Consider the following 12,310-nt stretch of genomic DNA (forward strand, 5'->3'; position numbering starts at 1 on the left):
AGAGCATGTGACTCAAGTATTGAGTTTGAATTAAAACTGAGGGACATGATAGTTGAAAATAAGATAGTTAAAATTAGAATTTTAAGTGAGATAAAAAAATGATCTATAAAATCGAATCGTAAAATCGTAAATGATTGAAAATTACGAAAATAAAAAGTCTAGAGCAAGGTGATAAAATTTATTCTCATAAATTAATGGCTACAAAAAATCTATCCACATATGCTTATAACAAGGTGGTGATTATACATATGAGATCACATTGCAAGTTAAAATTAATGCAATGACATTTTGGATATTTTATACGATAATATTATTATTTAAGATTATAAAATAAAACTAAATAACATTATTCTTATAATTTATATTATAACTAAGTTCGATTCTATGTGTAATTTATTTAAGATAAATATAAGGTGAAACTAATTAGAGGTTTTTTGTAATTAATTAAGCAAATATGGGGTTGAGGAACTTTTAGTTGAGAGAGTGAAAAAATTATAACTTAATAAAAATTATTTTTGAAGTTTTGTAAATAATTTTCTCTAATTTTAGTCTTATTTTAACGGCATTACAAATTTTATCTTTTTTTGATTACTATAATTATTAATTAATAAAAATATTAAAATTAGATTATATCATTACTAACACAAAATACAATATCAAAATCGACACACATTTCACATAGTTATGCAAATTGCAGTGTCTAAGTGCAAAGGAAGGGCAAAATTTATTATATGAATAACAAATTACAAAAATGATAAATTACCTCATGATAGGCTCAAAAACTAAATATACTCAAAATCATGATATTAGTACATCTTACCACTATTTAATAATCAATTATAGGACTCTGTAAGTAGGGATAACAAGATAAGTTTTCATTTCATAAGTCACTGAATTTAGACTTGGTGTATAAATCTTATTTTTGTGACGCTTTTGTTTGAGTTTATGTATAAATTCAAATCACTTTCAACAATCCTCACTTTAAGTAGGGATATACTCAAAATCACAATATCACTTACACTTTAATTGGTGCATCTTACCACTATCTAATAACTAATTATGGGATCCTATAAATAGAGATAACAAAATAGGTTTTCGTTTCAAAAGTCACTGAATTTAGACTTAGTGTATAAATCTTAATTTTGTGATATTTTTGAGTTTATCTAAGTCTTAATTCAAATCACCCTCAACAATCCTTTTGTTTGAGTTTATCTAAGTCTAAATTCAAATCAGTCTCAACAATCTTCACCTTTGGGATGAAATATTTCTCACACCTCTCTGATATCCTCTAAACAGATTCCCTACACCCAATGAATCAAATGAGCCCTTACAAAGCCAACTCTCAATTGTTCGAACTAAAATTGGGGAGAAAGAACGAAAGATCATGAGGAGAGGCACGAATCTGAAACTGATTCAGGATTGATATTAAATAATATTACAAGCTAAGGAACTGATGATTGGTTTACATCACTATTGACCATAAAATATCTCTTACTTTAGGGAAAAATTTCTAGAAGTTTCAGCTCAAGCTCTCGACAATTTTGGTGAAGGATGAGTAGGTTCCAAAGATCGACGATACAACTCCTACAGCAATAACCAGTATACAAAGAGAGCCCTGCATGCCGCCACAAATTAATGAAACAACACATCAACATTCAGCCAAGAAAAAAAAAGATATTTTTTATTTTTTTAAAAAAGTCAGCAAAAGAATTGATTTCAAGTTCCTCTAATGCTTCATTAAATATGAGGATTTAAAACAAGATCATACATACTTCAGGAAGTATCACAAGAGCAATAGTCTAAAAGACCATTGTCATGCACGAGGCTCATCGCTTTGTGAAGGTGGGAGAAGAGTTGTTTAGAGTTTTATTTTGGAAACTGTCCAATATGCATTGATGTAAACGGAGGACAAATTGTGGATGTACCTGAAGCAGAGTTACTTTTCCCCTCAAGATGCTTAGGTAACAGGCACAAGGAAGTATCAAGGTCTGTACAGAAGATTCAGTCAGTAGAATGCAGTTACATCTACACAAAATGTTCTGAATGTGATTAGTTGGAAAGAGAGATGGCAAACTAATTGGTCACAGAAGCACTATAAATTAACTAACCACTAGCATTGTAAATAGAGATCCAATCAATGATAGCACCAAGCCTGTGTCAAATGAAAGAGAGATGATAATGAAATCACAATAATATAGAAAACAAGACGAAGAAGGGTTCACACATCTGCTTTTTGGGAATTCAAAACCTTTAAATGCGTGAAAACTTACCGAAGAAAGGCACCGTGAGACCAACAACCATGGTAGACATCACCAATGCTGTTCTGATGAGGATTGCATATATGTGAGACTTGAGATGGTTAGATGGCATCAATTCCTCCAGACTCATTGCTACTGGAGTCATCGTCAACGCATATGTGTCTGTTGTTAAGGAAAGCAATGGAAAATTTGTTCTTGAATATTATACCATAGAAAACTTCGAATGTGACAACAAAACTTAGTTCAGACAATTTGGCGGTGATAATGAGAGAAGAAACGATATGCAAAAGAATTCAACAGCTTTCTTTCATGGCCATATAGTAGTTTCTTTCATGGCCATATGGTTCCCTTCTATGATTTCCATTCCCATAGCTCTCCTTCTGTCACAGTCTTTTCAATTGAAACATGGAAACAATTCAGTTTGAAGGTGCCACTTGTTTGAAGACCGTGCTACAAGCAATGCAGCTGCTTGAATAAATTTTGGTAAATTTCTGTTAGGAAAAGGATATTTGGTAAGAGGATTGACAACCTGCAAATAAATAAACAGGATACACAAGTTATCAAGACTGATTCACATCAAATATCCCAAAACACTACATTGATAACATTAAAGAAGATGCTAGATAATGGAAACTGTAAGGCGAAGGGTGGTATATGATGCAGCTAGAATTCAACAGCTTGGACATATAACTTCTTCCGTTAAGTAGCTGGACCCTTGGTCAATGCCAACCAGACATGACTGGACTAGCTATATAATTATATCTAGTGTATATAAAGATGTTTACTTTGTAGGTAAAGGAATGTATATGAGCATGATAGGAGTACAACCTGGGTAAATAAGTATACAAGTTAGTGCCCACACGTGTCGTATATGTTTATAATGTGAAGAGACAAACGTGCCCCTTAGGCAGGGATTGTTTCCAGGAGCCAAATAATGACCCCGTTCAACTATGCAAACTGTAAGAGGAAATTGGAAAACAAATTTAGATCAGCCTACCGTAGTCCAGACAGCAATTTTAGAGGCAACCAATTCCTGAGGCATGTTAAGAGTGAATTGAGACTCTGTTGATTCTCCAAACATCCTGTATCCCAAGACAGCAACTCCAGCATACATCAAAGTACAGATAGCAAAACTGCAATCCAGTGAAGAAATCGAATAAAGGTATGACTTCTACAACAACAATAATCACAAGCATTAATCCAACTAGGTGGGTTCAGCTACATGAATTCCAACTCTCCAATCATCTTTATCCATGGCCATATTTAGGTATAGGAGCTTGTCTTGTTCAAGGAAATATTTATCACTAAAATGTATAATTCGAATCATGCAATTTTAGCCAACACCTAATACCATGTACAATATTAAGGTCCGTAACCAATGATGTGCAACTTTGTCCTCTAGTTCAGAGTTGGAATTAAATGACTTGGCATTATTTGTTACCTAGTCAAGAGGACTGCAGGGTATTGGTTTCGTTTCTCCATTGATGTATAGATATTGGGAAAGACAGCATGACCTGAATAGCAGTAACCATAGAGCCCAATAGCAACAGGAAGGGTTGTGAGGTTCAGTGTTGTCCCTTTGCTCTGGAAACCAACTTTATCCACCAAGCCAGTCCAGAACAAGCAAATGACTACCAATATTGAGGCTATAACTCCACCAACTAGGAACAAAAGGCACAAACCAAGCATCACTCACTATTCATTGAGATAGCAAGACCAGAAGTGTGGCCGAAACACCAGTTTATAAAGCATTTCAAAACATAAAAGCTATGCAGAGAAATAACTGTGATTACCAGAGATATAACTAAGTACACTGAGATCTCTGAGCCATACTGTAGGAAGAACAGCAAGGGCAGTCAGCAGCCCAAACAAATGGTGTGAATTCAATTCATATCCTCCCAGGCTTAAATGTGCATTTGGAAATAGTGATGTCAAGTTATCACTCTCCAATATAATGTATTCAACACAAGAAGCCTGTATGAGAGAACAAGGCAGTGAATATTCAGCACTAACGTGGAAACATAGATGACTCAGAACAAGCAGAAACACTTAGCATTATCCAAGGTGGTAGTCCTACACCAGAATGTGTAGAATGTTGGTTGGATGTTTCATAAGAACTACTTTCACTAATATATAAAAAAGGAAACAGGATGAAAAAGGAATTGTCCACCTTATTTCTGAATAGATAATTCTATGTAAGGAGTATCCTTGTGGAATTTTCCATTGGCCGAAGTTTTTTATTCAGGTCTTATTATGATGTATATATAGGGACTGTTAGAGTCTTAGGATTAGGAATGTTATGTTGAACAGAAAGTTCGAAGCCTGCCCTAATTTGAAAGAATTTAAGAGTATAAATAAATAGTTTTGGATTGAGTTGCAGAGAGAAATATGAATCTGAAGTGGGATTTGTCCACAACAATATTGAGGCTAAGCACCTCAAAGCCATGACCAGTTGCTGTTATAGAGTGAAATATCCTAAATACCTCCGTTATACTATAGCATAAAAGATAACAATAGTGTATATATGGAAAAAAGAAAAAGAAAAAAGGAAACAAGAGTATATGTTTAGATATATCCACGGGGATCATTCTTTCTTTATGTTACACATGTTTATATTGTAATATTTATCTTTGTAACATTAATCTTATTTTTAAAATTCAGCTCATTATAACCTGTCAAATCCATTCCTGATTCAGATAGGGTAAGGTGGATTAGTTATTAACAAGGGACACAAGTTTAGAGAGTTCAATAGTTATGGCTTCAGGTCGTTTCAATTAAGGATGAGGTAGGCTTGAGATAAACGCATCTTGAGCTGCTCCTAATTTACAGCAGTACTTCATGTAATTTTTCCTTCCAAAAACATTTTGGTCGGCAAAGACAATTGTGTAGTTTTGCTCAGGACTTGGTCATGTTCCTTTAGAGGCAAGCTAGTTTTCCAAAAGGTGCTTTTCTAAAAATTGATATATCCATCCTAGTGATTTTCTCCACAATATGTAGTACTCCTGGTACACATGAGGATATGACAAAATGACATGAATAAAGAACATATGTGTACAATGATGGTAGATAGTCCAAGCAATGTGCACCAAGATGATATATCGGTAATATATCAAGGAAACTCATATGCCTAACTAAAAGCACCATCCAGCTCCTGAGTAATTTTTGTTCAACTAATCACAAAATAATGCCACATCAAAGTGATCACAAGTAATAAATAATTAATAATGAAAGACTATCTAAATATAAATTGATTACCACTAGATAAAGTGACAGAGACTAAAAGTTATGCTCTTTCTAATATGAAAGCTGGTAGAAAAAGCACCAGATTTCTCCTAATTTAGATTTGTTATTGTTTGCTTTAACTTCTCTCTTTTACTAGTGCTCTAATAGCAATTGATTGGTCAAGTGGATTATTCAAGGTGGATGGTCCAACAGGTCTTTAACAGATTAAGGGATAATTGAGTAGGTGAAAATAAAACAAGAGGGAAGCAGGGAGCAATCATCAAGTGCTCTTGGAGGAAGGCTAGGTGGCACTCCAATCAGGCTCCCGTTAGCTGTAGCCACTGCTAGCTGGGTTTGTTTGTCAATAATGACCCCAATTAGCAGAGGGCCCAACCAAATCGGGAGGCCTGGTGGTGCCCACCTGGTCTTACAGACAATGGTAGATACAGTTGGCTTCTTGCTTGAAGCCATTGTCTCTCTCCTTTCATGTTCCATGGAGATCTTAAACAAATGAAGTCTGTACAATAGTGGAGGCACTGCTAGAACAAACTAATTTAAACCCTTTCCTTTAGCCATTTTACAATCAGACAGTCCAGTCAGTAGTCAGAGATGCAACTGCCCTTCAGATATGGCCTACAAATTGTAAGACTAGAAGGGCATGCATCATGGTCCCAAAAAACTGACAATTGAACTCATTTTCCATAGACTATAATAGTTTAGTAATAGACGTCAATTAGCATAGGCACCATGAGATGAATAAAAAAAAAAAAAAAGAAACTGCAGAACACTCAAAAAAATAATAAGCTGTACTTACATAAAGTTCGCAATACAAAATTATCTGCAACCACAAAAAGAAGAAGAGAAGACATCGTTAGCAACCAAATATGCTGTAAACTGCACTTTATTGGTGTTATAATTTTCTTCAAAATCTTCCGTAAGATAAAAGCAGTGGACTTCTTGTTAATTTTATACCAGGCTGACAAAGGTAATATATAGTTCATCAGTTATTCACTCATCTGAGTTTTAACATTTTTTTCTTTGGTATTTTAGTTGATATATTGCCCATTTGATATCACATCCCTTATTTATTATATATTTTCTTAATTTTTTACAAGTATCATTTATGTATATTACCAAAATATTTTGATGCTAGTGGAATAAAAATCAAGGTCAATTAATGAGAAAATCTTTTGATATTAATATAACAAATTTGAAGATCAACTAATGATACACAGTAAGCATGGATGGGAGAGGCGAATGATTAGGAAACTCAAATTAAATATTAATTTTTGTTCTCTGCTGTAAAGATCTGCTGGAAACATGTATGTTCTGTTTACTTTAGTAACTTTACTAACATCTATAGCAGGAGGCAAAAAGGTTTTCGGAAACGTGAAAGCAACAAGACTTACTGATACGGCAAAACGTCCTGCAGTACCAAAGGCAGCCTGGCCAATGTCTGGGTAAGTCTCAAGCCCGGGTTGGCTGTCCAAGCAATAACGCAAGAGTAGCCCTGTATAGTAAGAAAGGGCTGCAAAAATAAACAGCAGGGAGAGACCGGCCCATCCACCTTCTTTGACAGCATAAGGAGTAGAAAGGATTCCCACTCCACATAGAACATTTATGCCTACATGAAACCATAACAATAATAATATAAATTCTCCTACTGAAAGTGAGTTAATTGTTGCGTAAGAATCCAATCCAAGTTCGTATCCAAATTTAACAGGACAAGACCATACTAGTTACTGTGATGTTGGTCATCATACCGTGACAGCTCAAATAATAATTGAGTATGATAATAACCTCAAAAAAGTAACTTACACTATATAATACCCATATTATACCAAAATCATGGGTTCAACTTAATAAAAGATCTTGCAATTACTGCAGTAGAGAGCTATCACTAGTTAAGGTGTCACTACAGGGTTATAATTAAGGCATAGTGTGGTCCAATCTATGTTTTCCCCCGCTCAATCAGGTAAGCTTTTGAAGGTCGAAGCCAAAGAATGAAATGAATGTTTAGAGAGAAGGGCTAATCTCTCTCTCTCTCTCTCCCCACATGAGGCCAGGTAACTTGCTTCTGAAAACACCGAACATGCTCTTGTTGTTTAGTTGGTTATTCATGTGTACCACTTGCCATTCTTGGCAGCATTTTGTAGTGCAATCAAATGAAGGGTATGCCTTTTCAGATATGAAGATAATGTTTACAAGACATCAGTCAGGATAAGTGGCAACTTGAAAATAAATTCGTGGAAACAGAGAGCACTAAAGTAATACTAAGTCATCAAAGTAAGGAAGTGGCAACCTGAAAACTGCATTTTCTGAAATAAAGCATTTTCCCTATTAATATAGTTTGTAAACATAACTCACGAATAGATTTGCAGTACAAAGGGGCACAGCTTCAGCTCAAGCTTTAATCATTAGAAGAGTTGATGTGGTCCAGAAACCACATATTCAAGATGGTTCCCATTGTTGATGCCATCAACATCACACATAAATTGGTCCCTAAAGTTAAGGTCCCCAGCATATGATTAGGCTATGTGGTCACAGTAATCCAAGATTGTCCTTCTTTGAGCATTTACAGGTAAGGTGGGCTATTCAAAACAACCTAGAACCATACATCCAGATATGGATGATATACATGGCTGTAAGATCCCACTTCCTCTGAGGTCCTGGATGCTGCTTTTCATAGGACAGCTATTCTATCCAGTGAAATTGTAAGGATGTTATACTATATAGATTTACATGATGGCTACAATGTTTAGTAGATAAGGACAGTTGAGCCACATATAACTAAATTCCTTCATTGTACTGGTGAGGCTTTAGACTCCCCAGTGAAGTCTTAAAGAGAATGGTAAGCATTTTAGTAAGAAAAGATATAAGATTCATGGAGTGCCAACACTTCATCTTTCTTCACTCAATTACTCCCAAATTTCTCCACTACTGAATTGATGCCTATAGACTCACTCTTAACCTAGATACAACAGACAATTACAATTTTCAAGTGGCATGTCTGTTGCCCAAAGTTTATGAAGTTTGATGCAAAAAGATGAGCCATATGACATTGACCTAGAATTCATTTAATCTTTTAGAACTGAGGAAAACCAACCATTCCTTATTTACCCCCCCTCCCCCGCCCCCAACACACACACACATTCTCCAAGAATGAAAAAAAATATTTGTAGAATGAGAATCAGTTTCTGAAAGAGGAGCAATCACTTAGAAAGTATAAACGATTTCCTGCATCCCATACTTCAATAAATTACTAGAATGCATAGTTATTAGCTTAAGCACAAGTTCGAGGAACATGCTTATATCTGTAGATGGTATCTAGGATTTAATTGGTAGACTCAACATATTAATGATATTGAATAATCAGTTTGTCAGCCAACTAGATAGAGCTTTCTCACATGGCCCCGGGAATTAATGCCCAAAATTAATAAATATAAATATACCGTTTATAGTAGCTTGGCCAAATGAGCTCTGGCGAGATGCTGGAACTTCATGTGAGACCTTGGCAGATTTCTTCGCTGAAGCTTTTCTTGAAGGAATAGGAGGAAGCAGAGAATGGGAACTTCGTCTTTGTTGTGGTTGTTGCTCATCTGCTACTGTTGGCAACAGTGGTTTAGTTGCAGAAGGTAATATCTCAGGAGTGTGTCTCCTTGTAAGTGACGATGAAAGAAATGATGAACCGCTTAGTTTTGACAATGTGGGAGTGCCAAGAAATGTAATACTTGGCGATGGTACGCTACCATATAGATCAATAGATTGCCTGGAGTTTCAGTTGAGAAGAAACAAGTTAACGGAACTGCATTTAGAAGCAATGCACCACATTGAACAAAACTAATATTTTAGAATACATCGGCACATATTTTACGCCATTACATTTACATGTACTATTTCAGGCATAATCATGTCTTCTTGTTTGCGGATATCTGTTATTTCCATAATATTTTAAACTTCGATTAAGAAATATCCACTGACTATTACCAACAATTAAGAGAAAGACGAGAACAACAAATCTTTTAACAGTAATGCTCCAGAAACTCCAGCAAGCTTGATACCAACCCGAGAGTATACTCAAATGCCATATATCCCATTTGAAATGATTTCAATTGTAACTTTATAAACGATATTGCAAGTATGGAATCAAAATAAGTTGGCGTTGAAGAAAATACAAGAGATGATGGTTTGGCACCAAACTACTGCAGATTAAAGCTTCTTGTATATCAATGTGACTGCTAATTATCAAAACAAGAGTCTATTTATCGTATCCCAGCTCATAGATCTGGCCCTGAATATGGTAACCGAACAATTTCTGTACCAAATCAATTGACAACCTGAAAAGAGAATAAATTGTGCTACAAGTTTTCCAGTCCATAAAATGATCAGAACCATTTAGCCCATCATATTCCAGACTGCAAAAGTTTGCAAGGGTGGTCCGTAATCATGATTTATTATTTCAATACTCAAAACTTTTGAAGCGGGTAAAAGCGTTGGTAACTCTTCCACATTTAACTTCGCATCTCATGAGACTGTATGTTGCTTCCCTGTATTATAATCTATCATATTCACTCAGAGTTGCATGTATACTCTTGAAAGAGACAAATTTGCTTAGAATAAAAAAAAAAAAAGAGAGAGAGAAATTTCTGACCACGCGAATTTGAAAAAGAAAAGAAAAAGGATAGCTAATACATCATCACATACTAAGATATAAAAGAAAGAAACTGAGCACGGTATAGCAGAGACAGAACAGACCTGTAACTTTGGGGCCATGTGGTGTTGAGAGAATTGGGTTTGCTCTGCGGCTGGTCTTCATTAGAGTTATGTGAAGAATCTGAATCGTTTGCATCATCTTCACCCTTGTTGAACTCCTCCTCCTCATCTTCATCTTCGCTCTCGATGTAGAAACTCTGTTCTGAAACCGAATTCTTCATTTTCTTAGTCCGGAAAGCCTCTCTTCTGCGTAAATGCACAATTTAAAAAAAAAATCAGAATTTCTTGCCTTCAAAAATAAATCCAAATAAAATAAATTTTCTACTCTTGCCCAAAAAAAATAAAAAATTGAAGGTTTCAATCTTACTTTTACGAAGTTAAAAAAAAAAACAACAACAAAAAAAAGAATGCTATCCAGTATTAAATCAGTTTGTTCTTTGTTCAGCAAGTCTTGCCCACTTCTGACTCCACACACACGCACAGACACAATTTTAGTCCAAGAATTTCAAAACTAGCCAATCAAAACAAGGAACTGATAGTAGAAAAAGTTGGAACGCAAACTAGATTCCCCTATGTATCTGGATATACATTTCGTGCTAAACTGTACCATGAATGAAGATGCTTATTGGTGGTCGTCCAGATCATCAAAGAGGGAGAAGATGCAGATTTACATGCAGCGTGATGTACAGTAATGTATCGATGTCCTTTGTAGATGGAAGATATACAACACGACCTTTTAGTCAGAATTTCCAGTAAAGATCATTGAACATATACATATATACATCAGAAAATTTAGCAGGAAACACTCAGACAGCAGTTCTATGCCTGCTTGTGCGTGTGTGAGTGAATGTGGATGAGCTACAACATACATATAGATACATGTAATTTAGCACGAATTACAAGATGATCAGAAACAGGTAAAGGAATGAATCAAATGAACAAGAATCGACCTAAGCGGACCGATTCACAACAAGTCTGAAGCAAAATTTGATGGCCGCCGGATTTCCAATTTTATTTGTGTATACACATTACGATAAATATGAGAGAGAGACGATAAGTATGAGAGAGCGAGAGAGAGCGAGAAGCTTCGGCTTCACCGATAGCCGCCGCTTGCGATAGCGCAACTGGTTTGGTTCATTGTGCGGACTTGCCAAGTGGATAAAATTATATATATATATATGTATATAGGATGGGGAATGCTTCGCACGGACCGGATTTGGAGTCTGGTCCATAATTTAAGGGTAAATTGCCCCAGAGCCCATGAACTTTGAGAAATTTGCATAAAGATTCTTTTAGCTTAAAAATTATTTTTTTAAGATTTTTATGAATTTTTTTTTCTTTAGACACATTCATTATGAATGGTGTTAATTAATTCTTAATTAAGTTAAATTTTATAAAAATTAAAAAGTCAAAATCAAAAAATCAAATTTAAGAAAATGTCACTTCTCGGTATAAGTTTTAACCTTGAACTTATAGGTTCCATTAGTTTTTTTTTTGGATTACGTCCCATTACTGGCGTCTTCAGCCATCCCACCCTAGACCTACACTGAGTAGGTAAATCGAGATATGTGTCCAAGTGATCAGAGTGGTAGGCTGCACCACTAATATCACTCTTAAGGTCCTCCCCAAAAGGAAGCATTATGTTTCTCCCAAAAATCGAATCTACGCTAAAAATCTTCAGATAAATTTTTTAGTATGTCCCTTTATTACTTGGCTATGTCCCTTGGGGCTATAGGTTCCATTAGTTGATTGAAAAGCTACCCAATAAGAAATTGCTACCATCTTGGAAATCTGCGAAGCTCCTCAGCAGAGAACTTATTGTTATATATTTAATTATTTATTTTTAATATTTGATTAACATTAAATTGATTTAGTCTTCATCTTTTGAAATCAGATAAGATTAGAAGAAAAGGGTAAGCAATCCCTAAATAAGCTCCACATTCATTTAAAAAAATAAAAAAAATCAGCAACATCCCAACTTGGAGAAAATTTGTTAGCAGAATTCAATATACAAGGAAGCCACAATACTTGAAAGGTGGTGAAAAAAAACCATACTTTTTCTTCTCACATTCACTCTTTTTTTTCTTTTTCAGTTGAAGCCTTGGTAGTCGTGCAAT

The 12,310-nt window shown here is 35.1% G+C and overlaps 1 protein-coding gene across 3 annotated transcripts; it reads right to left on the reverse strand.

The window, feature by feature from the left end:
- Positions 1-1,393: 1,393 nt before the first annotated feature.
- Positions 1,394-11,337, reverse strand: LOC127806477 (amino acid transporter AVT1C-like). Of its 3 annotated transcripts, XM_052343812.1 has the most exons (14): positions 11,144-11,337; positions 10,801-10,897; positions 10,236-10,439; positions 8,933-9,249; positions 6,890-7,104; positions 6,295-6,318; positions 4,052-4,232; positions 3,700-3,919; positions 3,256-3,391; positions 2,764-2,787; positions 2,271-2,412; positions 2,109-2,152; positions 1,926-1,988; positions 1,394-1,615 (listed from the first exon to the last, which is right to left on the reverse strand). In XM_052343812.1, the coding sequence occupies exons 3-14, from the start codon at positions 10,412-10,414 to the stop codon at positions 1,520-1,522; spliced, it is 1,641 nt and encodes a 546-aa protein (XP_052199772.1). In that variant the 5' UTR covers positions 10,415-10,439; positions 10,801-10,897; positions 11,144-11,337; the 3' UTR covers positions 1,394-1,519. The 3 variants fall into 3 exon arrangements, 2 of the variants coding, with proteins under 2 accessions (XP_052199772.1, XP_052199771.1); XM_052343811.1 differs by lacking the exon at positions 10,801-10,897; XR_008024423.1 differs by lacking the exon at positions 10,801-10,897 and having other exon boundaries at positions 1,600-1,615; positions 1,926-2,025.
- Between the last annotated feature and the right edge of the window lie 973 nt (positions 11,338-12,310).

Source organism: Diospyros lotus, chromosome 7 (genome assembly GCF_014633365.1).
Source record: "Diospyros lotus cultivar Yz01 chromosome 7, ASM1463336v1, whole genome shotgun sequence".
Taxonomy (NCBI): Eukaryota; Viridiplantae; Streptophyta; class Magnoliopsida; order Ericales; family Ebenaceae; genus Diospyros; species Diospyros lotus.